This window comes from Zeus faber (genome assembly GCF_960531495.2).
Source record: "Zeus faber genome assembly, chromosome: 14".
In the NCBI taxonomy this organism is placed as follows: Eukaryota; Metazoa; Chordata; class Actinopteri; order Zeiformes; family Zeidae; genus Zeus; species Zeus faber.
This window is the reverse complement of record NC_137200.1, coordinates 30,664,541-30,682,188: the sequence shown is the minus strand read 5'-3', so window position 1 is coordinate 30,682,188 and position 17,648 is coordinate 30,664,541. Positions and strand designations below refer to the sequence as shown.

General features: G+C 43.2%; 1 protein-coding gene across 2 annotated transcripts in view; it reads right to left on the bottom strand.

Moving 5' to 3' along the window:
• The window catches only part of gabra3 (gamma-aminobutyric acid type A receptor subunit alpha3), a gene marked incomplete at both ends in the record, with an annotated part of 66,847 nt that extends 52,151 nt beyond the window's left edge, over nt 1–14,696 (bottom strand). For both annotated transcript variants that reach the window (XM_080014055.1, XM_080014054.1), the window contains one exon: nt 14,611–14,696. In XM_080014055.1, coding sequence (XP_079870181.1) covers nt 14,611–14,696 — 86 coding nt within the window. The remainder of the gene's footprint in view (nt 1–14,610) is intronic.
• Nucleotides 14,697–17,648: the final 2,952 nt, after the last annotated feature.

The window sequence follows — 17,648 nt, the reverse complement described above, 5'->3', positions numbered from 1 at the left end:
AAATATCATCTAGTGAAGCACCCTGAAATAAAGCCCATGAGGCAGCCATACCCCTGGCGGAGTGGGCCACCACACCGGTGGGAGGGGACACACCTGAACTGCTCTAGGCCCTAGCAATTGTGTCAACCACCCAGTGGGCCAGTCGCTGCTTGGATAAAGCTTGGTCTCGCACTTAATCTCCATAGCAAACAAAAGCCCATCCGTTTGCCTAATTGTGCTGGTGCTAGCCACATGGCTTCTCAGGGCCTGAACATGGCACAGTGAGGGCAGACTGACTGCTTCGGGGGAGTCATGAGGTGGAGGATGAAAAGCCTCAAAAACCAATGGACGAGAAACAAAGGACAGAGGTAGGACTTTGGGTTTAAAAGCAGGATTTGGAAGGAGAGAAACAGCAGAGCACCTGGCTCTTCCCCGAGCTGCATACATGAGGGCTGTACAGACAATGCATGTAATTCCCTCACACACCTTGCCAAGGCAATGGCAAGCATGAAGGCAGTCTTGAGTGAGAGGAGCTTCAGACTCAGACTGGTCATGGACTCAAACGGAGGCTCAGCAATAGCAAACAGGCTCTCGGTGGGCGAAGACAACTTACCCCTCTGAGGAATCGGCCGGAAAGAGAGTGTGAATTGTCCGGTCACCAATATGATCATGGCGGTCATATATGGCAGCCATATAGCCCCTTAATGTTGACTCACCAAGCCCCTTTTTGAAGAGGGACTGAATAAATGATAGCAACACTGAAACCTTGACACTTCAGTCGAAACAGTCAATCAGTATTGACCTTTTCCAATTCTCAGATTGGTTGATTTTGTGGCACATTTGAAACACTGTGCCATGTTGAGCGAACGTGCAGGCAAAGTTGAGCGTGCACAGGGTTGAGAGGTTGAGTGAGAGAGAGAAAGCTAATGCGAGTACACCGAGCAAGAGTTTTTGAGAGGGAATATGAATAAAACTGAGTGGGCGGGGTTATTATTGCACGTTGATATGGATAATAGCAAACATGCAAATACATTTATGGTGCACAAAATCGATTTTTGTTTGCTCAAATAATTGATGATTGAATTGATAATTGATAATTGATGCTTGCAAAATATATTTTTCTCTGCGCAAAATCTACAACTGCTCAGTCAGGAATGAGGCACAAATACAACGCCATATCATATCTCCTTGTGTAGAGAGCTCTTGATACTCAGCACTGCTGGTTCTCGGCCACACAATCCCCCCGATTGTCCAGGGGCCAAACATTGAGGTTGAAGATTCCTGGGTGGTGCCAAAGCAGCCCCTGAGCCTGCGACAGCACGTTAACTGTGAGAGACACCATGGGGCCCCCACAAGAAATTCCCTCAGATCTGCCATCCACAGCTGGTCGGGCCAGTCTGGAGCTACAAGCAGGCCCTCTGCCTTTGATACCCTTATCCTTGCCAGGACAACTGGCAGAAGAGGGAAAGTGGGGAAAGCATAAAGCCATCCACCTCCAATGTCCCTTTGGGTCTCACCATTGAGTACCACAGATGGCAATGAGTGGTCTCCTGAGAAGCAAAGAGGTCCACCAGAGCCTCTCCGAAGAAAGACCACACGATGTAGCAGATGTCACTCCACAGATCTGGGGCCGCCCCTGGACAGAAGATGGGCTGGCACATTCGCCATCACAGACAGCCCTCAGAGACAGCCCTCAGAGACACCCCTCGCGCATGAGCTGTTGCACCGGGCGTGCAGAGACCTCACACCACCCTGGTGGTTGATGTAGGACAGCACCCAAGAGCTGGCCAACCGAATGATGACACGCTTCTCCTGCACCATCGGAAGAAAATGAAGTAGGACACAAAACACAGCCATCTCGAGAAGGTTTATGAGGTTTCTCGCCCAAAGAGCTCCCGAGCTGGTCTCTGAGGTGTCTGTTGTTATGAATGTCTTCACAAATACTGGCCCTAGCGGTACACCTTCCTGGAGGCCAGGGTTTGAAAGCCACCAATAAGCCACAGAAAGGCAGTCTGTGGTCAGAGGATGTAGCCCATCCTTGTGTGGGCTCACCTTCTGTTAGGTGCGATAATGGATGCATGTGAAACAGCCCCAATTTAACAACCTGCAGCCATCAGGCCGAGCAGCCTCCAGCCACACTTTACAGCAACGTGCTTCTACAGTGAACTAGGATAAGATCTGTGTCATAACATAGATCCTCTCTGGCGTCAGAGAGGCTCACATCAGGACTGAATTCAATACCAAGCTGAGATAAGTCACTGTTCTCAAAGGGGTAAGGCAACTCTTCTCCCGGTTCAGGGTTAGGCCCAATTCCCTCATTTGGGTCAGCACCGTCCCCTTATCGCTCCTAGCCTGTTGCCTCAAAGGGGCACAAATTAGCCAGTCATGGAGGCAATTCTCTATGTGAATATCCTGGCAACGGAGTGGAATGAATGCCTCATCCATAGACTTTTTGAAAGTGCGTGAGCCAGACCAAATGGGAGAACCACATACTCGTATGATCTGCCCTGAAAAGGTATTTCCTTTGGGCCTCATGAATGGGGATGTGAAAATATGCATCTTTTAGGTCCACCGTGGTAAACCAGTCACTGTTCCTTAGATGGAAGGAGACAGGACAGGCAGGGCATCCGAAAAGGCAGGTGTTTCAAGGAACGGTTGAATTCCTTGAGATTTGAGCAAATAGGTTGAATAAAAACCCTGTCTGGCTTCCACCAAGGGCAGGGTTGGAATTGCTCCCTTTCCAAAAAGATACCTGACATCTATTGAAAGAGCTTTAGCGCTTGTCTTGCCCCTCAGTAAGGTGGAATTGACCCCCGAAACCGGAGGGGCTTGGTTTTGAATTGCAGTCTGTACTCTGACTCTAGGGTGCTGGGCACCCAAAGTCACCGGGTACACTGGCACCACTGATGGAGACGCTGAGCTGTAAAGCCCTGCACCAGAGGCTGGCAACAGTCACAGACGGGGCCGACCACTTTGAGATAGTGGCTCACCAGCACGAACCTGCACCTGGTGAAAGGAAAGGCAAGGCACTCCACCGTAGGACCTGGTTGAGGCACCCTGGAAGGTGATCCGTCATCCACTAGAGTGGGCCTAGCCACCCGAAGGAACACACTCTCTACACCTCCTCTCATGATGTAATCCCACAGCCTTGTACACTTTTACCTTAAATCAGCCACAATGAAGTGGCAAAAGATCAGAGAGGACAGTGCGATTGGAGAAATCATAAGACTCAAAGAGACAAATGAGAGACTTACAGATGAGAAGTCTATAAATGGAACCACCCAAAAGCTGGAGAATGGAATCCTATTCCAGTGAACAGCAGAGAGAAGACAGTTAGTCCTCCCTGTCAAATACCAATAATTGGTATGTGTATATGAATATGTGTTTGTGAATATGTTGCCTTTAAACACCTTCATGACAAAATGGGACATGTGGGTACAGAGAGGGTACTTCACATGGCCAGGGAAAGGTTTTGCGGGCTTTATATGAAAAAGTACATAGAGGACTATGTGACAGAGAAATGCTGTTGTATTAAACAGAAGAAGCCACAAAACACGAATGTGCATATGGGTGGTATAATGTCGAACTCATCCCTCAATGTTGTCTATAGAGACTACTACTTTGATCTTGAAAATAGTAAAGGAGGCTACGAGTACATCTTGGTGGTGATCGACCACTTTACAAGGCTCGCTCAAGCTTAGCCCACCAAAAATCTGGCCGAATCTGTAAATCTGCAGCAGAGCAGATTTACAATGACTTTGTACCTCGTTTTGGATATGCAAACAAACGCCACCACGACCAAGGGTGCAAGTTAGAAAATGAACTCTTTTGAACACTCGGGCAGCTGTCAGGCGTGTGTAACCGGGCTGCACGCTGCTCCAGATGCTACGAGCACTGACAAAGAGAAAGAAAAATGAATATAACATCTTCCACAAGTGATACATGCCTATAACCGTTAACAACCATGAGTCCACTGGATACTCACCTCACTATCTGCAGTATGGCCGACACCCTCACCTCCTGGTGGACCTTCTGTTTGGTCTGTTGGAGGAGTCAGATCCAGTGATACACAAAGGATATGCCGAAAAATGGTCGAAGAGAATGGGCAGAGGCATATCGCATTGCAAACAAAAACAGCCTGACAGCCAGTGCCAGAGGCAAGTCCTACTATGATCAAAATGAGGGGGATAATGCTTCAGCCAGGGGATAAAGTTCTGGTTAGGAACCTAGGCCAGGGAAACTGCGATCCTACATGTAGTTCAGGATCAGGTCTCAGACAATTCTATGCATGTGATTCACCAAGAAGAAGACAACATGGGAAAAACAAGAACACTGCACAAAATTTTCTGCTGCTAGTCAACGACTTACCGCCACAGCCAGCTAAGTCATTATCAAGGGCACCACAAAGGCAAAAAAACTTTCAGTTGAGAACACGCAATGCAAAAGACCAGGCTCACAGTGATGAAACATTGGATTGGTTGAGGACAATAGTAGACAGGGCTGAGTAGAGATCAGTAGTGGTTGCTGACAGACCAAGAGTGTCACGGAAAGAGCAATTACCAATGTTTGAAACACCAACCTCACCTGCTAGAGTATCAGCACAAAATCCTAAGAGACCTGCTCTGATCGGAAGAGAATATGCCACAAGCATACCCGTGAGAGAGACCAAACCTATGAATCCATACTTACCTGTACCTGATGTAAGGGCAGCTGAAAGAGATGAACAAATTGGAGGACAATACTCACCTGAATCAGACTTCATACCAATCACAGACGAGCAAGTAGAAAAAGGTCAACAAGAACTAGAGAGATGAAAGTTAGACATCCAGCCAGTGAGAGAAGGCCCAAACAACTGTTTACATATGAGACAGCCTAGCTTAGTAGCTTTTAGCCTCAACCATGTTCTCGTGGATGCAGCTGAATGGGGCTACGTACAGTACGTGTATTTGATTTATTTCGTTCATTCCATTTTTTCTAATCTTATAATCTTCATCTTATTTTCTAAACTTTGTCTTTGCTGTTTATAGAGCGTTCTATAAAGGTATATGATCAAACAATGACAACAAAAACTGGACTGGTGGACGAGGGAAAATAAGTTATGTACTGTATATTGTATTTGAAATGTGTTTTTTTATTTGCAAGTATTTAACTTAGATAGGTACAGGAAAAGAACGTTTATGTTACATTTATTTAGTCATTTTTATTTTGTCTAATGAAAGAAACAAACTGGATATGTCCAGCAATGCTGTTTATTTGAAACAGAGTAACACGTTGGTTTCCCGTGTCTTCTTTGTCAATCACGTTTTAGGGTTACTATAATCTGCCGACACGGTACCCAGCTCGGGACCTGTAAGTAACGTAAGGTCCAACGTTTTGTTTTGCGTCGGTAGCGCCTACTTTGTCAATTAGCAGCCTCACTCACGTCAGCACCGGGCTGTTAAGGGCCCTCTTAGCTCAATCTGCGTCCTCATGGAAGACTCTCGACATGAGGATTTAAGGGGTGTTTAGGAGGTTGTCTCAAAAAGTCAAAAGTCTCCTTTTGTTCATTGTGGGGTAATCGTAAGGTTTCCTGATGGTTTTCCCCGTTTCCCAAATTGGAAAAACAGCAGAGATATTACTGCTGTCAGTCTGTGATATTACTGTAGCACGATTTCGTACTGAGAACACAACTATTTGGGTAAAACGTTTTCTCTCAAACTAGTATATGTACTGTAGTCGTTTCCTGAAATAGAATGGGAAAAGAAGCCCCCCTCCCCTTTACCAAGACACTGTTAACCCACTAACATGCGTTGCCGTGATAATCAAACAGACTTCTTTATTGCTGAAGCTAAGCTCCCCAGATTATATCTTTTTTGCAAGATAACGGAGTTCAAAACACAAATAGAAATTATTCGTTAAGGCTGTATTTAATACTGTTCTCCAATACTCCATGGAATAATAATACCCCCGCTGCTCATTTGAGGAAGGTTTCTGTGACACAGCTGGTTCTGATCTTCATTCGTCTATTGATCTCAAACAAACAAACAAACGCTCTGTGGGCAGGAGTTGTGCTGCTTGAGCATCCTGAATCCAGTGTACCCCCCTTCCTCATAAAACACCTCGCTGGCTTCCCTCTATCTGCGTGTCGCTGTGTCTCTGCGTGCAGCGCCCGATGACTGATAAGGAGGCCGATACCCATCAACCACTAGTGTGCATGGGCCCCACACTCACCCCCTTCTGCTGCTGCCGCTGGAGCACCAGGGGCGACCAGAATCAAAGAGAGGGGGATTAGCGGGGCTGCTCTGAGCTTTGAAGAAAGAATATATTAAAAGATGATGACTGAAGTTATGGAGGATATTGGTTTATTTATTTATTCTGGCCATAGGAATTGCACCGAAAATCGCACTTCCAGTTTATTAGGCGAGGTCATTAGGTGAGGTGAGGCGCAAGGCAAAGTGGAACACAGTCGTTAGGCAGATCAAGTTTGTGATGAAGTCTCCCATTGAGGTTGGCTGAAGAAATAACTGCTGAGAAATAGTATGAGCGGCACGAGTGCATTTAGAAGAGGTCCACAGGCGAGCGTAGGTGTACACCGTACATTTTGATGTACATGTATACTTGCACTTTGTTGGTCAGGAACAACGGCATGGAGCCATGGCGGAGCTGGAGCTACTTCTCTGAGCTTGTTCCCTGAACGTGTGTCCTTCAACAAGAGAGAGTGAGCTCATTTTCGTGATTGTGCAGCTCATTACACATCATTATGTCTCAACCCCCCTGTGTAATTAACATCTTTCACAATGTGATTGATTTGATGTTCTTCTTTCGCTTTCTCTCTTTGGTGTCTTCCGGTTTTGAACAAAGTTTTGCGCGACAGAGAAAGTGTCGCGATAATACATTGTCCATGAGCCCAGCTATGCACGACATACTGTGTCAGTCAAATGAAAACATAAAATGGCAAAGTCAACATTATGATTTTATCACATAATCAACACGGACACAAATTTCTAGAAAATGCGCAAATAGATTTTCTGGACAAACATGCATCTGGTGGATGGTTGCGTAAGAAAGCATGTGCAAGAGAAGAGGGAAGTTGTCTTCAAAGGTCTGAGATCTTTATAAATTATTAAGAATGTATAGGCTAAATCGATGGACCTGTCTGACAGTACTGAGACATCAAGCATGGCGCCTGGTCGAGCAGAATATGTTTAAAACACCTAACTTGGTGAGAGGCTTCCTGCAGCTTCTCTGTAGGAATTGAATCCAGAAACACTGCTTCCATCAAGTAGCTGTTACACTCTGTACCCTCTGTGCGCAGGTTTTGTTTATGTTATTTGGGTCTTTGTGTGTCTGCTGTTAGAGGGAGCTTAATGAGTCCACATTCATGGTCCTGACAACCAAGGATAGTGGGAGGGCAGTGAAATGCTGCTGGAAAATCCATTCCCCGGGACCAAATGAGAAATGGTTATCTGTCAGAAAGGGCATGAATACCATTTTTTGAAAGACAAGTATTTCACAACAGTGATAATTAGGCTTATCAAAATAAGCTGAATCGCTCCCTTTAAAAAAACAAAACAATTTTGTACACACAGTTTAATAGTTTATGCAACTCAGACTGAAAGCAGCTACTCCTATGGATTATGAATACCAGCCCACCAGGGCTTTCACCTTGAAAGAATGCGATTGCAATATGATTATGTTGTCCGCTGAATAATTGCTAAGAAATATTGAGTTTGAAAGTATGGCGGATGGATGTTCTTATACATGGTGAAAAGCGGATGCCGCCAAAAAAAAAACACCCTTGGGCAACACCAAACAAACACCTAATACACTGGAGCGGATATTGAAATGCGGAGACGGAGATTTAACCTGCACCACGCAGCCCGACGCACTTTAGGGGCTTGCACGATGAAGTAGCGTACAAACATCTCAAGTGATTATAATAGTGCAATCATCAGCAGTTCAGGAGAGGATCATTTGAAGGGCAGTCTGGCTGCTCTGGAGAGCATCACCCTCTCAAATAGGAGGCCAGGAGCATCAACGCTGACTGATGCTATCGTTCCACATCTAGTTTTCTCTTAAGCTGGGAGAAAACTAGGCCAAAAGCAATTCAAGCGGAATTCAAAAGTTCCTCACAGTTATCTCTTTTTTTCGCTGCTTGGCTTCGATATCATTTTTATGGTTTTCTTTTTCTTTTTTACTTGAATGTTTTATGTACATACATGTATTAATTAATTTATTTCTAAAATGTTGCTCTACTTTTTTTTGTTTTTATTCTGCTACTGTTGTTCTGTAGTATGACGAGTCAAAGTCCTTGAATTGTATGTGTGATCGTACTTGGCCAATAAAGCCTGATTCTGATCCGAATATTTTTGAGTAAATACTCATCCCGCTTAAATTATTTCCCACGTTTGAATCCATCACTTGAGTTTGTTTTTGTTGTCTCTGTAAAGTGTTTTTTGGGAGCGCCGCTAATGTAAACTCCAAACTAAATCACTTTGCCGCCCCTCGTCCGTCTTTCCACCTGACGGAGCAGAAAGGATGGTGTTGTGGATCTGGAACATTTTTGACTGTTTTTAGTTTGAGATAAATGATAACGACAACATCCTTTTTTAAAGATACTTCACATATTCCAGATGTATCGGCTGCAGTGAGATCATAAAAAAAACAAAAAAAAACATTTTGATTGATTTGAAGAATCTTGCAAATATTAATCATTTTAATGTTTCACAAGTGTTTTTGTTTTAATATTAAACCAAAGGGAATTTCCACAGCAAATCCCTTTTTTTCTAAATATTAGTTCTGTCTTTCTCACAGTGTATTATTTAGCGGATTGGGGTGGTGGGTTTTTTGGGGTTATTTTCAGTCACACATTTGTTTGTTATTATGGAACAATATGGCAAATGATGGAATAAGAGTAATATGATTAAATATCTGTATAGATAAATAACATTATATATCCACACCGATCAGCCACAACATTAAAACCAGCGACAGGTGAATTATACAACATTTCTCATCTGGTTCCAGTGTCACCTGTCAAGGGCTGGGATGTATGGGGCAGCAGGTGAACAGTCAGTTGTTGAAGTATCAAAATGGGCGTGGTCAGGGTCTGAGCCACTTTGACAAGGAGCACATTGTGATGCTGGACGACTGGGTCAGAGCATCTCCACAAGCACAGGTCTTGTGGCTGTTCCCGCTCTGCAGTGGTTACTACCAAAAGTGTCCAAGGAAGGACGACCGGTGAACCGGCGACAGGGTCATGGGGCCCAAGGCTACCTAGCAGTATATATTGTTACACTAATGTCTCTGTCGCAATGTAGCTTGAATGTTATTCTCCCTTGTAAGTCGCTTTGGATAAAAACGTCTGATAAATGACTAAATGTAAATGTAAAGGCTCATTGATGCACGTGGGGAGTGAAGTCTAGTCCATCTGGTTCGATGCCACAGAAGAACAACTGCAGCACAAATAGCTGAAAAGTTAATGCTGTTACAAGTTAATGCTACACAGTGCATGGCAGCTTGCTGTGTATGGGAGCGCTCGCAGTGTACACCCCTGAAAGCACCTACAATGGACACGTGAGCATCACAACTGGATCATGTAGCAATGGAAGAAGGTGGAGGTCTGTTGAATCACCTTTTCTCCTCCATCATGTGGATGGGTGGGGTTAGGGTCCGATCCGATGGAGCATCTGTGGGATGTGCTGGAACAACAAGCCTGATCCATGGGGGCCCCACCTCCAACTTGCAGGACTTAAAGGATCTGCTGCTAAAGTCTTGATGCCAGATACCACAGAACACCTTCAGAGTCTGGTGGAGTCCATGCCTCCACCTCACAGCTGTTTTGGTGGCATGAGCTGCACAATATTAATGATATTAGTGGTGCTTTTAATGTTGTGGCTGATTGGTGTATATTGACATATTATCACATTATAAACATTTAGAAAAGAAGACACAAGAGAAAAATGGTCAGAGGGATAACTTGTACGGATAAAAAACAAAACGGTTTTGAATGATCATCATGTGATCTGGCATTGGTTCAGTTCTTGACTGCAGTATTTGTATTTAGTGTATTTACACAGAGTGTAATAAATCTTATCCAGTCCAGGGGTTATCATTTTATTTTCATGTCATTAATGAATGCTACTCCCTTGGGTTTGAGGTGGCAGGAAATCTTTACTAGGGCAGCAAAACTGTCAGGCTGAGAGCTGCGTGACGGCAGAGAGGCAGAGGAAAACAGGAGTAAAAGATCCAGTGCCACTGTTGTGCGCTCACACCAGCGTAGCAGCTTCAAAACTAATTTGTGCACAATGTAAAACTGCATCTCCGCCCTCTGCAAATTAAATGTCCATTATTTTCCTTTCACTTCAACATTTCTCTTTCTCACACTTTTATGGATGACTGTAATCGATTTGATTCATTTGTAGCCACCCTGCGTTAAATAATGATTTATCCCCAAATGAGTTTGTTAAAGTTACATCAATTACAATGTAAGTTTACTTCAGAATAATTGTAACTTGTGTTTGTCCTCAATGTTCCTCAGAGTGGGACTAGAGACCAGATCAAATGATGATGAGCATGATAGGGGAAAAAATGTGAATTTAGGCCATTTAAACATACCACCTAGTCGAATAGAGGATCCATTATGTCACGACACTTACAATAAGTGCATTTGTCGACGGTAGTTGAACCGACTACATCACAGGCAAAAACCAACAATGGTGAGGTCAAAGTTTTTGTTCGTTAGTAAAGATGCACGGTCCTCAGAGGGTCAGTGCAGCTGAACTTCAGTTGGTGGCTGCGTATATACAGTGCTGTGTTCTATTTGAAATACGCACATTTGCATAGTGTGGAATGCAGAAGGATTAACAACAGAACAAAAAAAACCTGAATCTGCCTGAACAGGGGATTTGCATCAAATCAAAATGATTAAAAATGTCTCAGGTCAAGTCCACTTTTTTTCGGACATGTCTTTTCTTCAGCAGACAATGTTTTCTCTAAAACAGGCCATTTTCCACATTTACCACAAAGATTTTTTTTCCTTTTTTGTTTTAAGTTTCAACGACAACAGCAGCTCACTGGATGTAAAACAGCAATGAGGGAAAAACCAAGCGGAGCATTGGCCAGATTTATAGCATCCCAGCCTCTTTAATGAGGGGGAATCAGATATTGAGTGTTTGGTGGCATCAGAATCTCCTCCTCGCCGTTCGCAGCTGCACAGACACCTACTGGGGGGATCTTTATGGCTTTCTGTTTGACTCATGCCTGACTGGGGAAGTTCGCTAATTAGTTCGTTTGAAGCTGATTGATCATTTACTCCCTCTATCAATACCATTTCTTTCATTCGTCTCGGCGGGAACGCAGAGCAATTAGCACACGGATGAGTCAAATTTGAAGGTGTCATTTGTATTTTGGAACAGAGCTTTCCTGCTGATGCGAGGCCTGTGTTTTGGTTTTGTAACCCTACTCATGAATGTTTCCCACCACGACCAGGAAGAGTCACCGCATAGCGGGAGCCCTGAGTTTCTCCTTCTCGTGGCAGGAGTCGGAGGTTCCCTCGCCGGCCATGCAATCAGCAAAGAGGCTCCGGCTCTGCGCATACATTAACCCTTTGCAGACCTGTGACACATTAACCTTGACAACAATACCGTCACACAATGTTATCTGTGACCCGTCACATCTTAAAGTGACGGCACTCCCTTCCACCCCTTGAATAATTCATGGGGGGCAGAGCTCGGGAAAAGGAAAAAAAAGCTTGGCAACTTCCGAGGCGATCCATAGGCGGAGTGTACGTACAGCACTCACTCCCATAGCTCCCATTGATTAAGTGTCACTTAAGTTGCCGCTGTCTAAACATTTCACCCGCAAAACAGGCAAGAAGACGGCCCGGCTGTCCACGCTTGTTAAGAACTGACCGTCCGGGGGGGGAGCGCTTGAATGTTAAGCGCGCTGCCGGAAGGTCCGGAAGACCTTCATAGCGACCCGGAAATAACCATCCTTCTCATTCCCGTGAAAGAGTGTGGACTTAACGTGGTCGTGGGTTGGGGCGGTCGTGTGTCTCCATCAAGCCTGGTCTATCAACATGTGAGCAAAGAGCCAATGAAGCCAGGTGCAGAGTTCCAGAACACTTTGGGGTTTGGTCTGCTACACCTTAATCCGTTTACAAAGTCTCCTGCTTGAACTGCAGCAAAGCTGATTTGGAGCCCGGCAACGCTATCGGTGGGCATCAGGGAGCCGGCAGCATTATGGGATGGAGGGCTTGGGTGATTAGGAGATATTCTAGTAGAGTCATGAGTGCAGCGGTGCGGTGAAGTCTAAAAGGATTATTGCTTACATTCATAATTATACTTTAATATGCAATCAGTGGGTTGTACTCTTTTCAGTTGATTAAATAATAATGATGGGGACACCGCAATACCTTTTTACTCACCGAGACAATTCTTTGCCTACTAAATAGTCGCCTTAAGCCAAGTCAATTTAATGACAATTGACAAACTTAGACCTGGCGCTCTCACCCAAAAAGGGGTTTTACGTCGACCTACAGTGGCAGAGAAACTACGAAAAGTCCGGGGTCACCGAGAATTAATTTATTTGGGAAACACGCGCCCGTCATGTCGAGTGAGGAGCTACGATACCACAAAAAAACTGCTCAAAAACACGGCTGTCTAAAGTGCGCTGTGTTGGCCTCGGTAAGGCTACGCGTCTTCGTTTTTGGTATTTTTGATGCAGTTTTGAGTCGTTTCATTCAATTTCATGGGCAGGAATATTGCTTAATGCAGCTTTAAGGTTCTAAATCGAGTGGAAATAGGTGGGATTAGTGCTAATTTGTTTTATGTAATGTCTCATAAAATAAAATCAAGATAAAAGATTGTGAGAATACTGAATAAACATAGTGAGTCACATGTGCGTAACCAGAGACTGTTGCAGTACTGCTGGGAGCCTGGGGCACTTGGGCAATAAAAGACGGAGTAAAAAATGTCTTCTCCCGAGGATTACTACACATTAGCTCATTCTTTAATCAGTTGTGATAGTACCAATGGCCTTTAATGAACCCGATTTTCATACGGACTCCAATACATTTTCATTAAATCTGAATTAACTCTCTTAATCCCCAAATGTTTTTATTTAAGGCTCTCCCTCTCTTTGTTTTTGCATTTTCCTTATTGGGAATACATGATTAACTGTGTATGTTAAAAATGGAAATTGGCATAAAAGGCTTTTTAAACAAGCATTCAAGGGTACATGTGCAGAGTCACATAACTGGGATAGAAAGCTTGCTTGTTGGGAAATCCCAGGATGATAATAATTATAATATAAATAAATAATAATAGATTTTTATTATTATTGTTATATTGTAATTTATTTATTATTATTTTATCTATTAGTTTTAGTGTTAACTCACCATTAAAATAAAGTAAATCATTAACAATTTTCGAGCTCATTCTTTTTTAAAACAGCGTTAACATTTTATGAAAGCAGCAAGCCAGTGATTTTAAAATCATGTTGCAGGCGCTGTGAAGCATTGTGGATCTACCCTGAACTCAACAATAGGCCTTGGAAAACTATTATCTTTGCCTTGAATGAGGACGCATGCCTGTGTCATGACTGTTTTGTGCAACATCTTAGACTTCTCTCTTCCGCGGCTTTGCCACACCTTTCTGCATCGCACTTGCACTATGTCATTTGCAGCCAGTGGATGCTGCTAATAAGCCGAGAGAGTCAAGTGGCACGATGACAAAGCAATCTGGGCTAATCCCTGTCACACTGTTCCAATTCCTCCCCTCAGTCTGCCTTCTTTCAGGTTTACTGAGCCTTTCCTGATGTGAGAAATCCTGGAGTATTTCTCATCTCCCTGCCATTGCCTCCCACCTTGTCGTCCGTGCAAAGACGGTGCCCTGTGCAATCCTTTTGAGTAGAAATTAGAAATTAGAAATTAGAAATTGTACAGTTTAAATGACTACTAAACATGCTGTAGCTTTTTCTTTCTACTGACTCCAACACACAGTCTGAGAAATGTGCCCTGAATGCAGAAGTAAAAATCCTGTGAAGGGGCAATCATAGCTGTGGTGGGCTTCACAGTGCAAATGAATTCGACAGTCAGTAGGTACAAAAAAGAGACCATGGAGGTGGGAAATAGACAATCTCATTTGTGCTGTTTGTGCGTCCTCATTTAGGGCAGGGTGGTGTGGATTGTTCCATGTTTAATGGCAGAAGTCCCGCCTGTAACCCAGCAGGTCTTTAAGCAGGCAAAGCTTGCACCGCTGTTGCAAGGCTGCATGTCGCTAAATGGAATTATTCTGGCACTAATTGATCACAATGTGTTTGAGTCTTGACAAAATCAAATATCATGATGTTTTTTTTTATTTGGGGGATGACTATTGGTGCTTTTCGTAAGATATTTACACACATAAAATATTTGAGAACCATCTTTAGTAATCTGGATATTATGACCAAGAGCCATTGATTTGAAGAGCTCGAACATTCCTATGCAAGCCCTCCATATCCTCTCTCACCAGCATCAAAGCATGTCGTTTCTTCATTTGGCTAATTAAGAGACCTAATAAAAACAACTCACATGCGTTGCCTGCTTATATCAACGGCACAAACCTTTGTACAGAGCATAACTACAGCCAAGATAAATGTGGGATCGTTTACCTGGCTTCAGGAAAGACATTGAAGAGCAGAAGGCAGATCCACATGCCAGAGACCAATGGCACAAATTTCCAAAGTGTGGCAGCCATGCTAGTTTGCACAAAGGATAGCTGCAAGAAAGGAGAGGAGAGGAGCGAGGGCGGGGTCAGTTAGAAGCCAGGACTGCCAAACACAAGGGCATGTGAACACAACGGCACAGTCATGTTTGAAGTCAGGCGGCACAACATACTCACAAAGCAAGACGAGCAGGGCCCCGAGTCCAGGGCTTGGCCTCCCCTCCGCGTCAGCGCTACGTCGCTTCAGGTCACAGAAAAAGAACAGAGTGCTGTCGTTAGGTTGAATTGCGAGAAGAGATGTTATTCACGTAAGGTTTTTGTCCGAGGCAACTAAGCCATAATTATTGCGGTTGCAGCTAGACTGGCGATGTGTCTCTTGATCTGCGTCCGGAGCTCTTGAACCGAAAACTCAGCGTCCCCCCGCCAAAGGTCCCAGTGGGACACGACCGTTCTCCACCTTCCATCAACGAGGACGGTGTTCATGCAGCGCAGCTCGGAAGACGACGTGACGCGCGTGGATGTGCTTTTGCGTCAGATGAAACCCGCCTCTTTCCAGAGTTAAGTAATTCATCCATTCCAGCTGGACCAAATTTGGCAGAACATTTAGCTGGGGGCCCCTGCATGTGCTTGCAAACGAAACCAATACAACTCCTTATGATCACGATGCGTCATCAATCATGTAATTCATTTCACAGGTGAATGACAGAATAAGATATTGCAGAGTTAATATGGCAAAACTGGTATTACCTCGTAAGGAACAGCGGTTCCCATTGCCAAACAATATATGTGCTCCAGGCTTTTCGTTGTAAGTTTAAAATCCGACATCATTTTGAGTATGTAACATACTAATGTGTGCATACTACATTTACTTTCTGAACATACCTAATTATTTCCTACATTTTCCATTTTCCTGTGTATTTTTTCAGACTGTCATTTAAAGGGTTACTACCGTTAAGGAGAATCAGAAGACAAACACTCCATCTCTCTTTCCTTCTCTCGACCATTTATTTCCCTTTGCATTTGGAAATGGTCCTTTATTACAACTAATTCTGGATCATTATCCATTAGAGATTCCATTTTCCTCAGTGAGACAGAATGATGCCCCCTGGAACCGCCGCCATCATTTCCTTGGCTTCACAGCGTGTCTGGAAATTGCATTTGTAATTTCCTGACGTAGATTGCTCGCTATTCAGGCGACTTCCACTTTACAAAGGGGTCATCGCCGCTATGTGTCATCCAAATGACAGATAAATGTCCACGGGATATTTATGTTTAGAACACACCCCGTCCTGACTGTAGACGCCTCCAAGTTCACAGATAAATGATCCAAGAGCCTCAATGACAAGTGCTGTGGTCTGCAGGACGACTTTACCTCAGAGAGACAGAGACATCACTGTAACAGGAAACAACCAAATGAAGAGACAGAAGACCACAGTCACACTGAGATAACAGTGATTTAATATTACACTCACACAGTTACAAGAGATAGACAAACAGGCAGACAGCTAGATAGATAGATAGATAGATAGATAGATAGATAGATAGATAGATAGATAGATAGATAGATAGATAGATAGATAGATAGATAGATAGATAGATAGATAGATAGATAGATAGATAGATAGATAGATAGATAGATAGATAGATAGACAGATAGATAGATAGATAGATAGACAGATAGACAGATAGATAGATAGATAGATAGATAGCCAGACAGACAGACAGACAGACAGACAGATGTATAGATAGAGCGATAGAGAGATAGATACATAGCTATTGACAACTAAATAGATGACTAAATAGATAAAAAGATAGGAAAGTAGTAGGCAAAATAATAATATAGCAATACAATAAAAATATAAATAGAAAAAATAAAATGTGAAAAATAAAATGGAAAAATTGAAAATAAGATATGGGAATATACACTAAACCTAGTGTTAAACAACAGATAAAAATACCTAAAAATAAGACTTAAAAATAACGATAAAAACTGTAAAATGTAAAAGACCTAAAACAATATAAGAGGTCATGTCCAAAATGAAAACATACAGTCCTATACATTCAATCATGAAATAAAGAGTGAAGCAGAAAGGTGAATAAAGATAAAAATGGAGCTGTATGGTTCGGGGAATGACATTGTGATGTTGTCAACTGTTACATTTGGGAAGCAGCCTTTTAATTTCTTCATCATATCAAAGTCTTATTAGAGGCTGAAACATTGGTCCTGTTGGGATTACCCCAAAAAGCCATTAGCAGCCAAACCCACATCCACGCACTCACGCAGCAGGCCACCGCCTCAAACTCCGTGCCAGAGTTGACCAATATTTGCAAATGAGGTGTTGGGCCGCCTGCAGGGCTTGGACGGGTTTAAAAAACACAGAGTGGGAGAGAAGAAGAGAAAGAAGGACTGTGTAACACCACCGGGGGTTGACATGATTTGGGGTCTGTTTGGTAGAAATGATGAAAATGTACCTTCACACATTTAAGGAAAATAGATCTCTCCACAGTTGAAAACTACTTAAGTCAAAACAATAAACCATAGTTACGTAAGTCCACAGTCAAGGGTCGAAAAGCTACTGTTTTTTTTATTCTCTGCTTGCAACCCCCCCCCCCCCCCCCCCACCAAAGTACCATTGAAGTACAAGTCCTTTTCTAATATACATTCCTTCATTATTATTTTGCTTTGTTCTGCCTTTTACTTTTTAGCCTTTTATAATCCTTTGGTCCGTTTGGTTTCTGTTTTGAATCCAAACTGACTCATCGTATCCCTCTTTACATTTTTTGCAACTTTTTAGTTAAATTTGCAATAAAAAAAAATATTGTGTAGAAGATTATGTAAATAATTAAATGGTTATACGATTATGGGACATTGAAATAAGACACAATAAAGTATATAAAAAAAGCACAATTTCCAGGGAGTAATCCGTATTAAAGTTATAATTTATTCCTTTATTCATTATACCTTTAAGAAGAGATTCAAAATAT